The 22,661-nt window shown below is 36.7% G+C and overlaps 1 protein-coding gene across 1 annotated transcript in view; it reads right to left on the reverse strand.

The window, feature by feature from the left end:
- PPP3R1 (protein phosphatase 3 regulatory subunit B, alpha) overlaps positions 1-22,661 on the reverse strand; it is a 39,969-nt gene that overhangs the window by 3,996 nt on the left and 13,312 nt on the right. The window contains exons 2-5 of the mRNA XM_065059313.1: positions 12,824-12,863; positions 3,740-3,916; positions 1,500-1,559; positions 390-574 (exon numbers count right to left, since the gene is read on the reverse strand). Coding sequence (XP_064915385.1) covers positions 390-574; positions 1,500-1,559; positions 3,740-3,916; positions 12,824-12,863 — 462 coding nt within the window. The remainder of the gene's footprint in view (positions 1-389; positions 575-1,499; positions 1,560-3,739; positions 3,917-12,823; positions 12,864-22,661) is intronic.

Here is a 22,661-nt window from a genome sequence, read left to right on the forward strand (position 1 = left end):
ATCTCTATGCCAAGCTAGCATTTCTGTCTACATACAAAAATAATTAGGGCTGGTTTTGTGTTTATTTTGTCGTAAAATGACACAGAAATTAGTTTGTAAAAGCTGCTGTGCTCTCAACAATGCAATCTTCTTCACACTCAATCCAAGAGGGACATCTGTGTCCTGAAGGAACCAGTTCGTGACCTGCTCATATGTGATAGAACACATTGCTCTACTGGAAGCCATAAGACAAACCCACCATCTATAATAAAGCTGTGTCAAGTGGCAACTGTTGCCAAGTCAGAAGAAACACACTACTCATATAATATTACTCTTCATCCTATTAACCATTTTTCCTCTTTCTTTTTTTAAATTCCAAATTATTGAAATTTTCTTTAGAGGTTACTTACAGCACAGAATTCTTCAAAGGATATTCTTCCATCACCATCCTTATCTGCATTAATTATGGTTTTATCTACAATTTGCTGTAACTGAGTGTCTTTGAGATTGTTCCCAACCATCATCTTCAGCACTTGGAAGAGCTCTCCATTTGAGATATAACCATCTTTGTCCATATCATAAATGCGAAAAGCAACTGCAGAAGTAAATACATATATACGTAAACCTTTCAAGTAATAAATGTGGTCAAAGAGCGATATACATTCATGTGCTTTGCATTAACAATAAGTAATGACACAATTCTGCACGAACTGAGAAAAATACTGCATTTTAAGTGAGATTTCTAACAGCCTTCCTATTTCATCCTGAAAAACATAAAACAGAGACAATACAATGAATGGTGCTACTGTCAAATATAAAAGAAAAACCTCACTTTAGAAATGTCAGTCAAGATTGTTTCAGCACCAGGAGTGAAAGAATCCGCAATTGACACTGAACTGGAACTTCTTCACCACCACAAGTGAAGCACCCAGGTAGCAACTCATTTGCAAGCAGAAAAAATTACAACCTTTGAGGGAAAAGATTAATCAAAATCCCACCTGGTTACTTTGCTGCAAACAATTCAGCATTAAGATTTGAGTTTAGTTTTAAACATTTCAGTCTTATTTACTGAAAGCTACATCTATGACTGAACCTATCCCTTCCCAACTCCAAAAGCTTGTGGCTCATGCTATGTTTCCAAGATGCAGTTCTCAAACAAGAATTTAGTGCTGTTTTACCTGTAGTAGCAAAAAAATTCATGTTATTCTTATGCCTTCATAAAGCAAAGCACATTGCTACACAGCTTTGTGACCAAAATATCCTTAAATGATTGATTTCTTTTTTAAATGGGAAGCAATTGAAGATATTCAGAAGGCAACCTCCTCCTCAAACATTCCCTGCAGAAAGAGTGTTGGCAAATTGTTCACACAAACAACATGTGCAAAAAGCTCACAGTTTACTGTCATGATTTCCCACTTTTTCAAAGAATCTGGATTTGATGATCTCTCAATGTTAACGAGCCAAAGTGTATTATTTCAGGGTGTCAAAAAACTTCTGTTAAGGAAAATCAAAATACTTACACCTCAACTTCTGTTCCTTATCTCCTTTGACACTGAACTGGGAGACTCCTTCTATAAATTCTAAAAAGTACAAGAAAAATATTCACCAAAAAGTGTATTTTTAAATAAACCAAGAAAATCAACATTCAGAATTTTTTTAAAATTGTAAAAATAATCTAAATTACCCTCAAATCTTTAAAATATTGCCTATCTTGTGACACCTGAAGGTATCAAAGTATGTAGACACTTATGTTCTTTAGCAGGAAGTTACTTTAAGTCCAATACTGCACTCACTGAACAGACTTGTTACACCAGTATTTAAGTAATTTTGTTGCTAGACTGTTGCAAGAATCTGTTCTGAAACTCCCATGGAGATCTTTACTAAAGCCACTCCAGTGAGGGTTCTAATTGTACAGCTCTTCTCAGGACTGGTTTCTCAGCTTAAAGCATTACATTAAAACTCTAAAACAAATTAAGAAAATATTTTTCTGTAAGAAATAGGGTAAAAAGAAAATTTACACCGTTTAGCTATTAAGTCATTATCCAGGAGCACATCATTAAAGTGGCCAAAAAAAATAAAACCCTGGGATATGATGTTTCTGGATGAGATCCTGGAATTAGACTTAGAGCTTTGGGTGGCAAAAATGACAACAGTACAAAACTGCAAGTTCAACTATGGTATAGAAAGAATACAGAGGTATGGCAATACAGCATTAAGTTAAAAGGCCTACTAAGAGTTTCAACAAGTTTTATGAAATTAAGTCAACTATTCCTAGATTACTTACCAATAAAATGCTTGGCTTTTTTGCCATTATGCTTAATTATTTAGGTCTTTCAACAAAAGGCAGCAAGTTTTCTCACACTAGTAATTTTCATATAGAATCACAGAATGGTTTGGGTTGGAAGGGACCTTAAAGCTCATCTAGTCCAACCTCTGCCATGGGCAGGGACACCTTCCACTGGACCAGGTTGCACAGAGCCCCGTCCAACCTGATCTTGAACAATCCCAGGGATGGGGCACCCACAGCTTCTCAGGCAGCCTGTTCAGTGCCTCAGCACCCTCACAGGGCAGAATTTCTCCCTTATATCCAATCTAAATCTACCCTTTTCAGTTTCAAACCTTTCCTTTGAGCTTCCCCCAAGACAGAAATAATGAAATTAAATGAATCAAACTTGGCCAGATGACAACAATGGAATTCCTTGCCATTTACTGCAGCAACATCATTTTACTACACAAAATGGATTTTGACAACTTCCTGTTCCCACCCAAGAGGAACAGCTCTTGGTAATTACATTAATCACAGCTCAATGTCACATACAATGTATTTTTCATCACTGCCTATTTTTCACAACAGAATTTTGGACAGTTACATACAACATTTAGTGCTTTGGAAACTGATACCAAGAAAGACTCAAAACCTCAACATTCCAGTTACACTGTAGTTCCCCATATAGAAACTGAAGGACATCTGTAAAGTTTAGCAGCTTTTTTATGTTAATATTTTATATAAAATGTCATCCTGTCAATACAAATGAGATTTAATAACTTTCTCCTCAAGAAAAACTGATTAGCCTTTTCTAGCCATGAGCAATAAGAGATAATGAGTATTATCTTGAACAGAAGTTAGACATTATCACTTCTAAGGGGCAGTAACTGTTTTAACATAAACTAGTAATGGAGATTTTTAATCTGCTGGCCCTTTTAATCATGAATATTTAAAAGAAGTAAAAAAAAAAATGGAGGAATGTACTAAATCAAAACTTTTGGGGTTTTGCTTGAATTGTCTACCTAAAAATCATGTAAAGGCGTTAACAGAAAAATCTGAACCACTTTCACAATTTAGAAAACTATTTTCAAAATACTCAGAAAAAGATCTCATAACACCTTTTGGATAAACACAACATGTGCACAGACATACCACTTACATGGTTTACCCCCTTTTTTTCACTGTCTCTTCAGCCTAAGAATGTCCTTCAGATAGCAGCACTACTAAGAGACTGAATTAGTGTATTCTAAGAGATACTTAATGAGTAGTCCAACATCACTATGACCTGGAAAGGCATTACTGAACAATCTGCTCTTTAAGCATTTCACTCAGGAGTTGCCCTAATGCGCCAGAGAAACAAGTTTTACTGGTATTCAGTTTCACTAAGAATTAGCGCCTTATTTTGATGAACAAGTTTTCCTCACCCCTCCTTTCTCAGCAGAAGCAAAATTTGAACTTCAATTAGTAACAGCACCTAAAAGCACCGTGTCTTACCTTTGAAGTCCACTTCTCCATTTCCATCTGTGTCAAATATATCTATTACTCGCTGTACTAATGGGTTCTGTTGCAATTCAGGTAAAGACATGAACTCTTCCACGCTCAAAGAACCAGAGTTGTCCAAATCAAGCTTCTTAAATCTCTTTCCTAGTCGTTTTATTTCATCAGCATCAACTGGAAAGAAAAAACCACACAACACCTATTCTCAGAAATGCTTCAGTAAGCCCTTTACCAGTTAAACACAATGCACAGTTCATTGCTTTCCTACCAGAATTTCTCCTTTATTACAACTATTAAACATCCTCATGGAAGATTATAAAGATAACATCAAATTCTGAAGATGAACACAAGCCTTTGTGTTTTATTTTAAATAAACCTTACCTTTTTTCCTCCCTGCACCAGCCATAATACAGTTAGTCTTGTGACTCACTGAATACCACATGCTGACACAACATTTTTAAGGATTGAGAGTGCTTAGCTGGTTCTTAGTCAGACAGCTCTCGCAAATACCAGGTATGAAGAAATTAAAGAAGAGACTAAGTTTTCTTTGAAGGAGCTAGCATTATGTTTACACTAGACTAATGTAGTAAGTTAGCAATTAGTAAACATATTAGCAAAACTAGTTTTCTTTAGCACATCAAACATACTGGTGACCACTTATTCACCTACTCAAAACATACCCAGGCAGACCTAAGGTAATTTTTTTCTTCTCCATTTCAGACTGCAATTAAACATACCTGTAGCCATAACCTGCATGGTTTTTTTTTTCCTTTTGGTCCCAGAAATAAAGCAGATTCAGGTTCTGCAGCCTCTTAACAAAATCTCAAAGCACATGCCCTGCTTTACACCTCTGATAGGAATAGACTAAATCTGTGAATCCATAAACACCACTAAAAAAAGAAAATCTTGTACTGTGCTACTGCTGAAAAGCTTGAAAATGTTTCCCTGTAACAACCTGAAAATTCCTTATCAGCACCTTGATTTATGATACCCAAGTTAGTGCACAAATTGTTCACTATGTTTGGGTATGAAAGAGGAACTGAGGTTCTTAGGAAGTCCTAGAAAGCGGCCGCAGGCAGCAAACCACAGCAAACGTCTCTTGCAGAACCTGAAGCTTTCACGCTCCCCATAACAACTTGCTTCCTAACATGAACAGTCTCCTCAACATTTCTTCACTCCATTTAGTGCATTTGCTCCAATAGTAAAACAAATTGTTTTTTTAACTTCTACTACCACCTGATCTACTTTTTATTTCATTAATACTTTCTTACACTTCTGTAAAAATGCAGCGTAAAAGCAAACAGCACTTAGTCTTTCCAATACGTAAGGTCAGCCAATATACAGAACTTCATGTTTGGAAATCAGAGCCTGTTCAGTGACCTGATCCTCTACCAAACCAGCAACAAATTTCCATTTAAATTTCTTGACATCCTTGTCTAAAAACCAGACACTAATCCACAGATCCACACAACTGCAGTTATTTCAGAATGAAAGTGAGAGAGCATGCCAGAAGTCCAGAAGCACAAGACAATTTTCTGTCAAGACTTATTTTGCCTGAATAGTAAATTCTGACATTCTGCATTTAGTCAGTCTTGGTAACTGCTCACAACCGCAGAGGGCAAAAAAGGGTTGACAGTCCCAGAACAATCTTCCCTTTGCTGTGCCAGCAAGTGACAGATCTGAGTCTGTCTCTAGGGCTATAAAAATAACAGCCCTTAGAGAGTCTTAGTTTCTTCAGTTTCCAGTATGCAATTTGGTATTTCAATTAATTAGGCTCATGACTGCAATAAAGCTGCATTTCTTTTTCCACCAGTTTACACAGAAGCCTAGAACCCGATTGAAGGTGTGGCCTTCACAGCACAACATCACACTGCAGCGCCAGGAGCACGTTACATGGGCACAGTGACACAGAAGCCCCATCACTGCATGGTAAGCTATAGGTAGAACATATAGACAGTATTAAAAGACAACGGCAAAGTCCTAATAGCTGCTGATGAGTTCTGCCAGCACAAAATGCTTCATCTCGCCAATATACTCACTCCCTGCCCTGCCACCCTAAAGTTATCAGACCCACGAGAGTTTCATGCAAAGGCAACACCTTGACAAGCTGTTAACATGGGAATCTCATTTTTATTGCAAGCTATGCTCTGGACTTGCAACTTGCATAAGAAAGAGTTAATACCCTAAAAAAATCCTCACAGCATGAGCATTTGAAAAAGCACTAAAACCTGAAGCGTGGCTTGTCACACTACAGATGTAAACACATTTTCCAATGTAAAATGAGGACTAGTCATAATTTATACCTATATTACAATAACATATATAAGGATTTGTCCAGCCATGACATCAGTCTCTACTTTCATTAGCCATGTTTAAACTGGTGTCCCGGTCCAACCACAACTCTCCTGCTTCCTTACCTGAGCTCAGAAATCACAACATCTTTCAAGTACCTGACTGTTATTTTGTGCAGACAAATCCCTCACAAATGGTCTTGAAATCAGAAGTTTGTAATTGCATCTAGAAATAGGTTATGTGCCGGCTACTATCAGAACTATTTCCTACTGGAAAAAACATGAACAACAAAAGCTTGATGCATTATTTATTTCTCTAAAAAATTAACTTCACTTTAAAACAACTAAGCAGCAAATGGAAAGTATTACCTATAGTGCATATAATGCACCTTCATCCTGTTACCAGATCAGTGATATCTCACTTCCAATATTAATAGAAACACTAGCACTGAATAAAATTGAAAGATTAAAGCCTCCTAAGCAATGTGAAACCCTTCACAGTTCTGTGATTTCACAAAAAGACATGGGAGAAAAATGAAGAGCATTAACATAGCTGGGTGTCTCCTCGCTTCAGAAGGCTCACTTGAGTTAATAAACTGCAAGTTTTGAAACATTTCTAATTTACACTCAAGAAAACCTTAAGCACCAGAACACAGCAATGAAATGTTTACAGATGACGATGTAACCAAAGAGATGCTTAAGCCAGGCCTGAAGACCAGCAGTCATCAGATGGCATCATTTGCTCGGAACCCTGAAGCAGCATTGAGCAACGTCTTATTTCACAATTCCAGTCCATTCCTGGTTGGGGAACCTGAGGTCCACAGTATTTTTCCTCACACATATATAAAAGCAAAGACTGAAAGTTAGAATGGGAGTTCTGCCAATGTTCTCCTATAAAGCAGAGTTAATTATCACGTATACAAGCCACTCAAACACTGCCACAGGTTCAGGTTTTTAAATTATTATGGCTGACACAAAAGACAGACAGGATCAACTCTGCCATCACACTGGCTGCTCCAGCAGAGCGCTAAGATCTCCCACACAAGATGTGCTAAGAAAGCAAACTTTTGCCAGAAAAGTATTTTATCTCCTATCTGTTTGCAGGACCTACCAATATGACCTCAAAAATAACATTTTATTGGGACATGCAGGGACTGATCCACAGAACACAACGTTGACAAGAAATGCTGCACTGAAAATACATGTTCTGCCATCCTCCACTGTTCAGTTAAGCCTTGCATTGGCAACTAGCCAGATACTTAAACATACACACCAGCAATGCTTCAGAAAAAATACAGCGCCTTTTTAAAAATAAATAAATAAATGTTGTAGTCAGGGAGGACAAGATTATCCACTTTAAAGCCAAGAATCAGATGGTGAAAAGGAGAAGAGGTTGTATAGGCAAATTTAAGAATATTCCTCAAGAATGGGGTTTTTTGTGTGTTTTTCTGAACTATAGCAAAGCAACAACTGTCTAAATTATGCAATTAGAGATTTCATACTTAGAAAATGTTAGGTACTCTTTCTCCACATATACACATATACAATTTCACAGCTCACACAGTCAATTCCAATCCAGACACAGATGTTTAGCAGCAGTTCCTACTAGAAATGCGATTACAGATTTCTCATGCCAAGTCCTGAAACGTTCAGGCAAAGGGTTTCCCTGCACTGGAGATGTGAGAGAGGTTCTGCTCTAGGGGGAAAAAAACAAGTCAAAGAACAGTACTGAAGAAATCAGTGTTGCTGCCAAAAGTTGATCCAGTATCAATCTCATCCAACGCTGGCAATGGACACACCATGGATGAGAGTATTTGGAGGAAGATAAAATGAAACATCACAGTAATTACGGGATTAGGAACATTTCCTTTAGCAGTTCATGAGCATAAAAGCCTCTGTTCTTAATGAACATATATGGATTAAAAAAATCTGCAGATCAGTGTTTCATAACTGTGTAAGAATTTCATATCTGAACAAGTTCATTATTTCTTCCTACTTTCTCACCTACTTTTAAAATCCTTTCCACAAGCTGAAATTTTTAAAATGTATACACTTTAAAATAAGTCATATTTCAGTAACATTTTTCTCATCATAAAATAGCATTAAAATAATATAAAGCAGCTTTAAAATAATATAAAACAAGGGATGACTGTATTACAGTATTTGCCTGAAATTTTAATAGTTTTTTACCTAGTCTTTCTTCCTTCCACGCAGTGTCATCATTTCTGCTGATTCTCTCTGCCTGGGCTGAACTTACCTAAAAACCACCTTCGGCTTTCTGAGTTTTGGGGTTGGTGTGTTCAATGTGGATTTTTTTAAGTTAAAACAGCATATGTCTATGTGTAACAACAGATTTCAATATCATCCTATTTATTTTTTGTTGAGATTTCCTCCCCAAATACACATATACAAGTCCTCATCTCTGACAGATGTGTCCCTTTTTACAAGGCTGCTTTTTCCTCTGTATTTAGCAGACTGGCTTTCTTAAAACGTCACCTCGCTACCACTGAAGAACACAGCACAAAATTAATTTATCAGAGCCTGAATAAAACACTGCTTTCCTTCTCTAAAAGCTCCTTACAGACAACCTAGTGCCCATGTAAACATCCTCAAATTATACTGGAAATGCAAGGCACAGATGGAGTGAAGGTTTCTGAGCCAGCAGGACTGAGGGTGGCAGCAGCAGACAATTTTACAAGACAAGCTCAGGAGACCAGGACAGAGATGAACACACTAGGAAATCCTAGTCCACAAGACTGTAAACAGGGTGATAACACCAAAATAAGGAAGATTGAGCTTTGTTTATATCGTTTGAGGCAGAGTTTGCCTGTGACTCATGGCAGCGGTCTGAGCTTCCTCCAGCTCTGGCCGCAGCCAGGGAGCATTCATTCCTCTCATCCTCTCACGTCCAACTCCCACTGGCCTTTTCTGTGCTCACCAGCTGACGCCAGGCCCTGGGCTTCTCTGCTTTTCAGCAGCATCAGGATGCGTCCCCTCAGCTTGGCCCTGACGGCTGAGCTTACACACTTACTAACCGCCTGGAAATAATACCTGGTTAACGGTTTTCTTTACAAGGTTTTTCTGGTAGCCCTGTAAAAACATCAAACTACCCACTGTTTTAAAGCACACAAAATTATTTATGTTTATTTCATTATCCATTTTGGATTTCATTCACCTTGTAACTAATACAACAAGGTGGGGTTTTTTTAAGCAGTTCCAGTATTAAGGATTTTTTGTTAAAAAGCTATCTATATTTTCAAAAGATTGCTCTTCCATCCAAATATTAAAATTCAAGACAACAATACCTGCTTTATATCTTGAATTCATTTGCATACATCTAAAAATGTGATGAATCAGGTTAAAAAGCAAGGAGTCCATACTTCCAAGAAACCGCACACAAATGCTTTGTGTAACTCCCATTTTAGAACAGGAGCTTTATCTTCCAGTTTGACAGTAATATGTTGAAATATACTACTGAATATCCCACTCCTTTTCCCCCCACACAACAGCAAGGGATGATCCATTCTGTTTTAAAACGATTGTTTGTTTCAAGCTGTTATTGACATAATTCCTGCCTAGACAGTATTGTAAAAAGCATTCACATGGCAACTCAAAAAGCTTCGTTAAAAGCAAATTTCTGGAGTGCAGTGAGCTACATATGGAAAAAAATAATGGCATTTTTCTAGTCAATGTAAAGGTACATGGATATCTTATTGATAGTCAAAATCAAAGAAAGCTTTAAAAATACAGATCTCTCTGAAATCCACTGCATTCAGTGATATTGTGAGAGGATGGCTTATGTATTCAGAAGCACTCGACATCTTTTGGTGCAGAGTACACAACACTTACACAGGCATCTACGCAGTGTACAAACCTTAGAAAAGCTGCGCATCTATCAGCAAAGAGGTGCTGAGCATTTCTGAAATCTAAAGGGTTTACCCAAATAGTTAAACCTGTATTTACAATGCTGGCTTTTCCGATACTCTTACAATACTGGCTCAAAGTTATAACTAACAAAAACCAGACCAGACAGTGGTCACAGAGAGCCTATTTCCCACGTATTTTTTCAAATATGAGATCACTATAAACATGAATATTGCTAATGTATTAGAAAAAAGGAATTTTGTAAATAAGCCATGTTCTAAAATGTATTTTAAGTACTTCCAGGTTAAAAAGAAAAGTCTTTCCCTGTAAGAATAGATTGCAGATATCTCAAAATAAAACAGACCTTCAGCAAAAGCCCTCACCTCTATCTACAGTCTTGTCTGATTCATGAATATAATGTTTCAGAGCAGCAACTAAGACAGCCATTTCAGTCTTGGAGATCAGATTTCAAAAAGATGACGCCCTTGAGAACACATTCAACCACTTGTCTTGTATACGCTTACACGCAGCTGGCCTAATCCTTTTCATGACTTCAGATGTGTCAATTACAATTTCCTAAGTTAGAAAAGAGATACTCGTCTCCTTATCCTAAAACCAAAACATACTATGAAATATTGTTTATACTATAAGATACTATACTAGCAACTACTTTCTACTATAAAATACTATACTGTAAAAATATTGTTTACTATGAAAGTTTTCTGCACAACTTTTTGCTATGATAATATTTTCTTACGCAGAATTTCACATAGTTTGGCTGATATCAATTTCTCACCATGTAAACCAGCACTAGATTTTCAATAGTTTCTCAGACATGGTACAGCTGGGAAACAAAACCATACTGTTTTAAGGAACCCAACAACACTAATTCACCCACTGAAAAGAACTAATATTCTAAAATGAAAGTTAAGAAGAATATTCTTGACTAATGGTGTGCATCCTCTGCATAGTATCCTGAGTTTGCTTCCTGCAGCTGCCAACTTCAGAACAAAATTATTCTTATAAAACAAGACACCAAAATAGTGACTGCAGCAACAGGCAGAGGTTACAACCCAACGCCACCGTGCCGACAGCATAAACGCATCAGTGCTAACTGATGGCCTCTCAAAAGTCTAACCATTCAAAATCCTTAAAAAATTATTTTCAAACACATTGTCTGGTCTCACCATGAAAAGCTTTTGTCCCATCAATGACAACTACTTGAAAGCAGAATGATCATTTAACACTTGAAGAACAAAGTGAATACCTACGTAGCAGACTTATTCACAGATGTGCTACTGTACTCATCTGTGCCCCCACACTCCCCGCTCCTTCAGGATATTGGGGCACACAGAATCTTTAAGCACAGCACAATCATTCCAGCGATTAGGTGCAATCAAGCAAAGTGACATCTGGGATAACTACAACACTGCCCAGAGAAGCAGCTGCCGTTCTCTCTGCTGTGAGAAGGGCTATCAAAGCAGAAAAAGCCTTGATCATGCAAAACCTCAGATTTACACATTGATATCCTCAAAATACAGTTTAACCACAGAACATAATGTGGAAATCTTCTCTTTCTCTGCAATAAAAGGCAACAAACAAGCTCAGTAATAAACAGTTGGCAGTAGCTGCCAACGAATATAGCTTGTCCTGGAATCAAAAGTTATGGATGGCAACACACTGCTTACAATTCCGGAGATTTATCTAGGTGGGGACAAAAAAATTCCTTAAGTAAAAACTGACCAATGAAGCAATAACCTAAGATTGATATATATGATCCCAAAAAAGACAACTGAAGTCTTCATCGAATATGAAACTTCCACCCACAGATCCATATTTAACAAAATACACACTGAGAGCATAACGCAGCAATGCAGCGCTATGGATAATATTTGAGTGTTTACAAACTGATGACTTAAGTTATAATTCATGTGGACATGTATATTAAGCATAGAGGGTTTGCAAATTACTAGCAAAAGGCACATTTATCTCAATAATTTCTTTAGAAAGAGATTCCTCCGTGATTATTTGGTTTGTATTACTGTTTGACTTACGAGAGCCGGAGTTCAGTTATGACTAGCACTGTGAAAGCAGCCTAGAAGAGTCCCCTATCTGGAAGAATTTATTCTCCTGTTTAAGAACAAGATCTGATTAACCAAAGAATGGGAATTTCAACAAGTAGTCCATATATACATACACAGGTCCACACATTATTTAGTGCTGAAAAACGTTCAAGAAAAAACAGCTAAAAATAAGTACACTTAGCAAAGCACCACAGGGACACTTCGTAAGACACCCTTTCTTTGGTCAGCTTTAGGCAAGAAATACTTTGTTAATTTTTACAGGGTCGCCTAACTCCCTGATGCAGAGCAATGCATTTTAAATGCTCATGGGACCAAAAGCAAGTAACACTAAGTGGCTTCTCACCCAAATGCCTGTCTGGAAGCATACACACAAAAAAACCATGCTCTTCTAGCCTCAACCTCTCTTTCTTTCCTCTGAGGGTGCAAAGACAACTTCAGCAATATCCTTTGCTCCTAACACAGCACATGCTGCACCCCAGGCTCATCCACACCTCTGAGGAACTGGCACTGGTGGAAAAACCCCACCAGCTGAACTACCAGTTATAAAGCTTCACCATACAGACATCAGAACTATAAGTTCATTTCATATTCTAATGGAAAAATTGAAATAACTTTTATAAGTGATTTTTTTTTTAAAAGATGGACTTATTTATTTTACAATGTAACAGCACAAGCTTTATTATTTCAAATTTTCACCTTTTGATTTTACTTTTTTGGTTAGTATATAAACTGCGTAACTTATCAAGCAGGCAATTCAGTAAATTCAGACATGAAAGCTGTACATATCCATCTCCAAATAAGCTTAACCTCTCCAACAATATAGCAATTAAAAATAAACTTACAGTGCGAGCACATTTCCAAAGGGTAGCTTGCCTCATTTCCCTGAAACACACACAAAAAAGAACAAAGTTGCAATTATTCCAAAGTTAGCTTAGAGGAACTATTTTAAGTTTCAGCACTGTAAATCTCTCAGGCAATACAAGTTACATGGTTGCTTAAATATATATATATGCATATATATATATATTTTAAACAACTGTGGACAGTGTTTTATTTGGATAGGGCTATGTCACCAAAATATACAAAGAAATATAAAACCATTGAGAGGTCTCCTCTGATGAGAATTCCCAGGAAAATATCGGCAGTCCACACGATAAGAACGTCAATCACGTATTCTAAACTCCAACAATCAAACTCACCATTTATATATTATACAAAGACTGTTTTTCAAGTTAAAATAATACTGAATTTCAAGACTTCACATAATCTGCTTGACCATTTTATTTTATACATAGGAACAGATACGTCCTTATGAATAACCGTGACAAACCTTACTCAATTAACATAAGAAAATCACAGCATATTTCCTCCCGAGAGCCACCTGCCCATTACCCCCAAAAACAATTCACACAGAAAAAATGACGCAAAAAAAATAGTTTACATTACTAGAAATTCAGACATAACAGCTTTACATTTAAATATTTTTTTCATGTCCTATGTTAATAAGTTCCTGTTTTGTAGCTGAATGGAAAGTTAAACTAAGGTTTTCAAACCTTGCTGCATTACAACAGAGTCATAGCAATTAAAACTTCAAGGGTAGAGTCACTGTGAACGTGCACATACCAAAATCCGCAACTACTGCAACATGAACATCAAAAGACATTAAAATGACAAGTTAGCATTTTTTCCCATAAGCCTCACTTGGAGCCAGAGAAGATGACAAACACAAGCTTAGTATTTCTTTTTTAATCAGTCAGCAAAGGAGTGACCAGGTAACTGAAGAGATCAATAAACAAACATTTTCAAGAAGTTATTTTTAAGGGAGTGTTTTATACAAGAAAACAAAACGTATTTAAGATGAGTCTCAGACACGCTGTATTCAGCAGTCATTCTCTTATAGTATGGAGTGTATGAGACTCTACAGCTGAGCACTTGCATGGAAAGACTCCTCAAAATTATACACAATTGAACCGAAATACAGAGATTACTTGATAGAAGGAAAAAAAAAAAAAAGGAAGAACTACATTGAGCCTGGAAGCATGCGACTGCGTTCCCTAATAAGGACAGAAAGGGGCAGAACAAACATCTCATGAATCTAAACATGTCCAAAAAGAGATGTGTTGGGGGGGGTGTTTGCTTTTTTATTTTAACCTTCAAAACACATTAACTTTACCATCCACAAGCTCTCTTGCTTCTTTAAAAAAATTAATATACATGCTTTCTAAGTAGAGTGGCAAAAGATACCACCTTAACTTCTTCCCCAATGTCTACTTATAGCAAGACGAGTAGCAGAACACAAACGCATATGAGGACCATCAGGTCCCTAAAACCTCCAAAGCATGACTGACATATTCTACAAAAGAAACTTATTCCACTGTGGCAGGGAATCCAGAATAGTTGTCATATGCAAAATCCTGGACCAAACCCAATTTAAGTCTTAGGAAAAACAGTGAAGACCAAAACAGGCAGAAGAAGCCCAGTGTATGTATATGAATATAAAAGGGTAGGGGATTTCAAATGGGGAAAAGCAGAATTTTGAAACAAGAAGAAACAGGAACCAGGGATCCAGCTAGGCTGCTCAAGACACGAGGTCATGAAGAGGCAAGAAAAACACCAGACTGGAAGGCTGCAAATTAAAGGAGAAAGTTGAATTAAAACCAGTGCACTTTTGCACATACACATACAAATACACAATCCTAACTACATCAGAAGTCTGTTCTGGGCACTTACATCCTTGTTCAGGTGTTGGGGAGAAAGTTAATGTCTAGTACAGGCTACTGAAATCAACCTGCCTAAAGCAGCATAAAATGCTACTGAAAACTGCGCAGGGAAAATTAAGTAAAAAGGGAATGACTCTTTCAGCTTATGAACAAGTGTAGTGCTTATAAGGAATCATTATGCATCTAGATGCACATGCTAAGCATAATCGAGTTATCTACATGAAGTAGCCTAAAAAATATTTGGAGAGCAGAGAAAAAAAACTGAATAAATTTAAGCTCAGTTTTTTTCTGGGAAACACTTACTGCTACAAAGAAGTGGTAAGAATACTTACCTATCCAGGACTGGAACTTGGATATCTACAAAAAAGGAGAAAAATCTAGTAAGTGACCATGTATAAATTCCATTATTCTTCAATATTTACTACACAGTATTTAAATAACATATTTTTAAAAGTAGTTACCTGCTTTTGATGTGCTCAATGTCCATCTTCACAGGAGAATCCAGAAGTCTACTAATTTTAATGCTTTTTTTTGGTACAAGTAAGTATTCGAGCTGCACATGCCAAGATTCCTGTTTGCACAGCTGTGAGCTGACAAACACAAAGGTGCTCCTCTACACCAAAGACTTGATCCTCAGAAATGAAGATTATTTGGTCCTGGAGGCAGGCATTTTTCAGTGTATTCTGAACAGCGGTTCAAAAAGGTCACTTATTTGTCCCCAAATACAATCAGTACGTGTAGCCACTGTGCAAGATACAATATAGGCCCTTAAACACAAGTGCTAAATAGGCTGAATATTTTCTTGCTGTTTAAGAACAGATAGGTAGTGAGTAGGACTAATGTGTTACGAAAAAAAAGCAGGGAGGGAAGCACACAAATGAGCCCTTTAAGGAAGAAAAATGTGGTACATGTTTTCATCTGTATGGTTTTAATGCAAAGAATTACCAAAGTTTAACAGCAGGACTACGCAGCATTCTAAAGAACGGTGGAAAATATTACTTTGGGACTGGATGCACTAACAGAACCTTTAGCAGAAACTGTCAAATTTTATCATAAATATAAACCTTATTTAGCAAAATAACACTGCATTGACATAAATATTTTTATTTTATAGTTTTAAGATGATACTAATTTAAAGACAAAAGTCAATGTAAAAATCTCCAAACACGTCATTTCATGTCTGATGCAGGGAAGTTGATTTAGACAAATAAATGTGTAGAGTAACAAGGTTCTGATACAACTCTTAAGATTGCCAACTTGAAAAGCTCTAATAATATTCCTAGTCTGGCAATTTTTTTGGAATTCTGTTAGATCCCTACAAGTTAATTCCTGGTTAAGCAGCAGCAAAATCATGACTTAGAGACAGAAATAATTACAGATCAAGGAACAGTCCAAAACCTATTAACAGAAGGCTCACCAAATTCTGAATCCTGCAGAAATATCAGTTTACTGAGGAGAAGACAAAACACGTCACTAAAGTATTTCAGAAGATCATTATATTATATTATATTGTTCCTTTAAGAACAAAAATGTTCTTTGCAATTTATTATCTAGTAATTATTCCCCTTTTCTCCCTTCAGAAGTTGTGCCTTTTTACTGGTTAAGGATAATCTATTCACAGACTTTAGTCTTTATTTCTTCTGTAGATTATCCATAAAAATGCATTTCTTGATTTCTATTTCTTTGGCATTTACTTCCAATATTAATGGCTCTCTCTTCTTCAGATCAGTTTTGTTTATGCTCCTCCAAGGCAGGGCAGTCAAGGGCAATTATCTTGACAAGTTTCCTCTTGGCAAAAGACATGAAGAGCTGTGGATAGAAAATAAAGAGAAACTTGCAATTAGCAATATTAACCACAGAATCTAAATTCTTAGCTGAAGTTATTTATACAGAACAGCTGGTACACAGTAAAACATCAAACTGCAAAACAGCTCTTCAGCATGCATTAGGAGAATACAGTTTCTAGATCTGTTTAACTCTCTTATTTTTCCACATGATGTACATCTTTTTATAAATAGTTCAGAGACTTAAATTACAGTGTCAGCCTTCTATTAGTTTTCTTCTTTTATAAAAGCAGAAAATGTGTTTAAATGGCAGCAAGCCACAATGTCAGCTTAGGACTCATCTCAAATTTAGTCCTCAAAAGGCAGCGTGTGAGGGACTGCAAACACAAATGAGCTGTGGAAACAGTTTAAAAGTTAGATTGTTTCAAGGCTTTTCGTTTGTTTCCATAGCCAGACAATGAATTAATTCAACAAGTGGCAAGAGTGGTCCCTGAGGGTCTGTTTAGTACCTGTACAGCAGTTCTTCAAGATTTGCTCCTGCACCTTCTACATTACTTGTTATCACAAGGAAGAAACTACAGTGTGCAAGTGATGCAGTCAACCAGCCATGTCAGCTAGGGGTCAGAACTAGGGATTATCAAGATAATCAATTCTCAGGTTACACAAAAAGATGTTTTCCATCATCCAGTACTACAGCTAACAAAGAATGGGAGTGTTAAGAAGAAAGATGGCAGAGGCTGGCAGTCAGCATTTTAAAAAGAGCCTACAAAAGATCCTTCTTTCTCTTCCACAAACACACAAAATGCTTCTCTACCTTTTCTCATTCTTCTCCCTACCACCAAAATTAATGATTAATTATAATTACCTGTTGCAGAGCATTCTTCTTCATCTTCATTCGAGCTCATTTTCCACGCATTGCCATTTCCACAAAGCTTTAACAATGAAGAACTGCCAGCTTGGTGTAGAGAGGTTTAGTTCGTTATGTTTTGCAGTTGGTTGTTCATTTTGGTTGGTTGTCTGGTTTTTTTTTATGGCCTTTGTTCCAATTACTAAAGCTCTGGCTGTCATAGGTTGGTACTTTATTCCTCATACTGTATTCTTCATTAACAACCATCAGGCAAGTTGGCAAACTAAAAGGGATGGCGCTGGTTAACAAGGCTTCAAAAAACTTTGGCATTGATAGAACAAGCCACACAGACATCCATAGTCATTTAAGTATTTGTTAAAATGAATTTCAGACAAAGCCCAGAGGCTTTAAGCCACTTTAATATTAGAATTTCTGAATTAACTGATGGTCAGAAGAATATGCAAGATCTCACCTACTGCAATTTGTACATTTCATATGACTTACCAGAGAAATTAAAGCCTGAAAGAATTTTATTAGAGCACAGATGAAAGACATGCCCAATATTTCTGTAGACACCACAACAAATACGGCTTTAAACAAGACAAACAGGAATAATATTTGATGGGGGAAAAAAACAGCAAGCAAAACACCTTCATCTACCCCACTCAGAAATAGTGTGAATATACTTTGCCTTTTTTTTTTGTTAAATCTGATTAGAAAAAACAAAACACTCAAAATAGAGAAATTGTGTCTTGGCCTAAGAGGAGCCTGTTTACCAAGAAATACATGTTGCTGATTATCTTCCAGTATATTTCACAGCAATATCTATCTGTACACTACAAAAGGAAATTAATAAGGGAGATGTCATAGTTAAGATTCCTAGCAAATCTGGCATTTGTGTTTGACTCAAAGTAATTAAATCACCTTTTAGGCTTTTCAGTACAGCCACTAAAAAAAAAAATCTACTTAAAATTGAGATATCACAACACGATTACCTGAAAACAAGACTGGACGTATTTTGAGAGCTGGTAATAGTGCACACTAACTGCCAAAATTTAGAAATTAACATTTAAAACAACTTGATGACTTAAATTGTTTTATGCAAAGCAACTCCTAGGTAATTGCTTTGCATAAAAGTATTTCAGGTACAGAGAGTATAACTCCCCAAACACCAGCTCCTTGGAATCAGCAGCTCTCTAGCACAACTTTCTACTCAAATACTAAAAAAATAAACCTACTTCTGAGGTTCTTATGATTGTACTAATGTTGAGTCATATACTGTGATGCAAAGAACTATGCAAAGCCAAGACATTAGAAGGCATTAAATTAGGAGCCTTGTAGAAGTTCACATAACTTAAGAGCAGTGACAGTTTCACTGCTGACCCCAAATTCTCAACCTAGTTTATGAGATCATAACCCAAAGCAGGAATTCAAGAAATGCATAAAAATGCCTGACACCCACCTCACATTCAGTAAATTCCAAAATAAAGTATCTTCTAGTGCTGTGCTGTACTACACATCCTGATCTTAAGGAGTTTGTTGTTGGTTGTTTGTTTTGGTTGTGGGTTTTTGTTTTGTCTCCAAACCCATTCACTCATCTGAGGGGCAGCCTGATTCCTTGCCTCTCTAATCCTGAAGCTAAGATTGCATGACAGCAGTTTAAGACACAACACTTCCCAACTGGATCTAGCCAAGATGACAATTTATTGAACCTTCACAATTACACAATTTTCACAACCTCAGTTTTGCTTATGTGCCACTCATTTTTGTTACAAAAGCTTTGGAAGAGTCCCACCATGTATTTCATAACCATCATCTTGTCCAAAAGTACCTGAAAGTTGGAAATCATTTCCCTTCTGGTATTTGGACTGTCAGATCTTGTTACCCTTTGGTGTGAACATTCAGCTGTCCACATGTCCAACTGAATAAATTAAACAGGTTACAAAATCAGCAAGGAATTCTTACAGGGCATCAAGAAAAGCAAAGGCAAGGAACAAAACAGAGGCAGCAGTAATGGTACCAGGTCAATAGCACAGACTATAAGCAACAGTAAAGGACTCAGGCATTCAGTTGGTACTTCAGAGTTATGCTCTCCTGTGAGTAAAACGGCCCATTAAAATGGATAATTTTTATTATTAACAATACTCCAACAGCTGGAACTGCCAGCATATACTGAATTCACAGAATGGCATGGGTCATGAAAAACACAGAACATGGTCATCTTTAAATCTTGCAATGTTGCCAAAAGAATCAGCAGTATTGTTATAGAAGATTATCTACTATTTGGACCTTTAATTCTTCGGTCAAACAGAAAAAAGGTGCATATTACAGCAATGTATTGTAGTATTTTCTCCTCTGAACATATGATACATCTACACATGCAAACAATGAAATTTAAGTATCAACCTTAAATCTTCTTCTTTAGTTAGTACTTCCTATGAGCTCCTAAGAGTTCCCTAGGTATACAGAGATTCAACATCCAGGTTCTAAGATGCACCCTAAATATTAAAAAAACAAAAAACACACACAAAAAAAGACCAAAACAAAAACCAATCCACTCTTGATTGCTTTTCAGTTATTCCAAGCACTTTTGAGACATATTTACTTTCCCAACTATGACTGCTGGTCATTGGGAAAACTCATGAAGCATGAGGGAAAAAAAGTTACAGGGAGGCTATTTATTCTAGTACAAGAGTTTATTTAATTTAGGAATTTCTCTAATGACTTTTAACTTGTCTGACTCAGCTACAATCCAATACTCAAAGCTTCTCATGTCAAAGACACTGAACCAAACGTGTCCCACAAAAAAAGAGAGAAACTGAAAACTGCTGTCATTGAATTCTTGCACCTTAAGGCAAAAGATGTATGCATTTTCAACTACAAATTTGCAAAGGGATTGCTAACATGTTTGCCACTTTTTATTCACATACACAAATATTATCCAACTGTTGATTCTGCAAGAGTTCAAAAAAATTAGCATCATGTTTTAAATGGCCCAGATAATGTAACTGAAGTGTCAAATGCTTTACGAGGTCTAATAATATGTTCTCTTTGATAAAAAAAAATAAACTAAAAGAGCTAAAGAAAATGGACAAGTTTAAAAAAAGAAATCAAAGTCATATTAACACATTGTTGTCCCATCAATTTGTGGTTTCTTTAGAGGAGGTAGAGACATTTTCCAGCAACCATCATTTTCAAGATGATGCAGCTACCCAGCATGATACATCAATAATTCCTCAGCATCTCTGTAGTTGAAGCCATGGTAAGTTCTCCCCCAACACTTTCAGTTACACTTCTTGGAAGGTTTATCAGAACAAACCACTGAACTTGTATCAGAGCTCAGTTTTCATGTATGATCTCAACTCAAAGGTGAAACTACAAAGGTACATGGGACAGGTCTTACAGCTGCTATTAATATTCTGACTCAGTATCTCATCTTAATGGTTAATCAACAACAAACATCAAGGAAAGCTACAGGCACTTTGTAGTCTAAAAGGACACTGCTTTAAAAAAAAGACGCACCAAACACCAGCTGGTTTTAACTTTGTAAGGAGAAGATTTCAAATTTTAAATGTGTTTTCCCCAAAGTAGCCTACATTTGTTAAACTTGCCTCTAAAGAAAACACCCTGTGACCTTCAGCACTGAAAGAACTAAAGAACTCAAAAAAAGATTAATACCTAATTCTTGAACATGGCGTTTAAATTGCAGACATCAGAGATAATGAAACAAGGCAAAGGGGATTGCCGGATTTGGGATTACAGTAGAGATCAAGTCAGGTTAAAGCTGTTACAACATTCTGGCATTGTTGTTCTTTGCTAATACACAAAATAAGTGTTACAATTCCCTTTGCCACATTTAAGAAAGAAAAAGCCTTAATACAAAAACCTTGTTTTGGATACATTTATTCAATTATTCATAACAAAAGAAGTGATCATTCTTTAAAAGCTTCTTCCCATTCAGATGTACATCCGGTTCCACCACATCCCTCTCGGGATGCAAGAGACAGACCGTCCAAGTCTTCGGAAAAGCCTGCAGTTTACTCCTTAGTCACCGTCTAATCCAGCCCTGGCTCTGCTCAGGCTCTGTCAGTCATTTTAAGGGAAGCCACTTGTCCTCTGGCTGGCAGCTGGCCAGTCACTTCTGCTATGCTTTATTTAAATCCTCCACTGTCCACGGGTCTCCTCCAAAATGAGATATTAATGGCTTAAGGCCATCACAGTTAAGTAGTTATTCTAGGGTATCACAGGGAAGCCCTAAACCAATGAAGCAAGAAGCAAACCTGAAATTAGAGATAGCTACTGTTGCCAAATTCTCTACCAGACAGGAAAACCAAAGGAATCAAGAGTGTTAATTTTAAGAGGCTTCAGCCTTTATTTTTTATATGCCCTTTGCCTTTATTAATATTAAAAGGAACATAAATAAAAAGTGCATCTATTCAAATAGCATTAAACCACTCATTTTCAATTTTAATGTTTTGAATTTGAAGTGTTCAGGACTGAAAAGCAATCAGTGAAATCTGTCCAGTTATAGCAGGGATGTGATCTATATTCATATACATAAGTGCCATAGCTTCTCCTATCTGAATGTAGTTACAATTACAGAGCTTGCAATAAAAATCTAAACTTGCATGACCTTGAAGGTATGATAGAATACTTGGGTTAATCACATATCTGCACACACAGACACACAACACTACTTACTCCTCTGTAAATAAACGAAAGGTGTCCCTAAGAAAAAAAATTGGTACCCAAGATAGAACAAGACATAAGGACCCAGCTGAAACACCAAAGAAAACGGCTTTAGAAGAAAGCACGATCAAAGATGGAAAACACTTTTACTGCAAAGTCCTTTTCCTGAATTTGGAGGAGAAAAGGAGCTATCAAGTCACAGCATACACTGATAATACTATTCACTAAATGTGTCTATCCCCCACAAATCATCTCACGCAAGTTTGATGTGGATATAATAAAAAGAATAACTGGATTACTTTCAACTTAACTATTGTTGCATCTGTAGTATGTGTGACTATTAAAGTTTTCTGTTCCATTTTATAACCTCCCTGATGGAATTTGCAATATGTCAGGTAGATAGATAATTAACAGCGGTAGAGATAAACATAGTGCAGTTTTTAAAACAAAGTGAGGCAGAGAAAAGATTGTGCCATATTTAGAAAATTAGCAAATAAATCTTGCTATTTGAAGGAAAAAAGCAAAACCTCATATGTATGAGAAACCATAAGGTCTCACACAAAATAATAAGAGCTCTTGCTGCAAAAACACTGCAATCTGTAAATAAAACTTGAGAGAAAAACAGTCACAGAAACACAAG

The sequence above is a fragment of the Columba livia genome, chromosome 3 (assembly GCF_036013475.1).
Source record: "Columba livia isolate bColLiv1 breed racing homer chromosome 3, bColLiv1.pat.W.v2, whole genome shotgun sequence".
Classification (NCBI taxonomy): Eukaryota; Metazoa; Chordata; class Aves; order Columbiformes; family Columbidae; genus Columba; species Columba livia.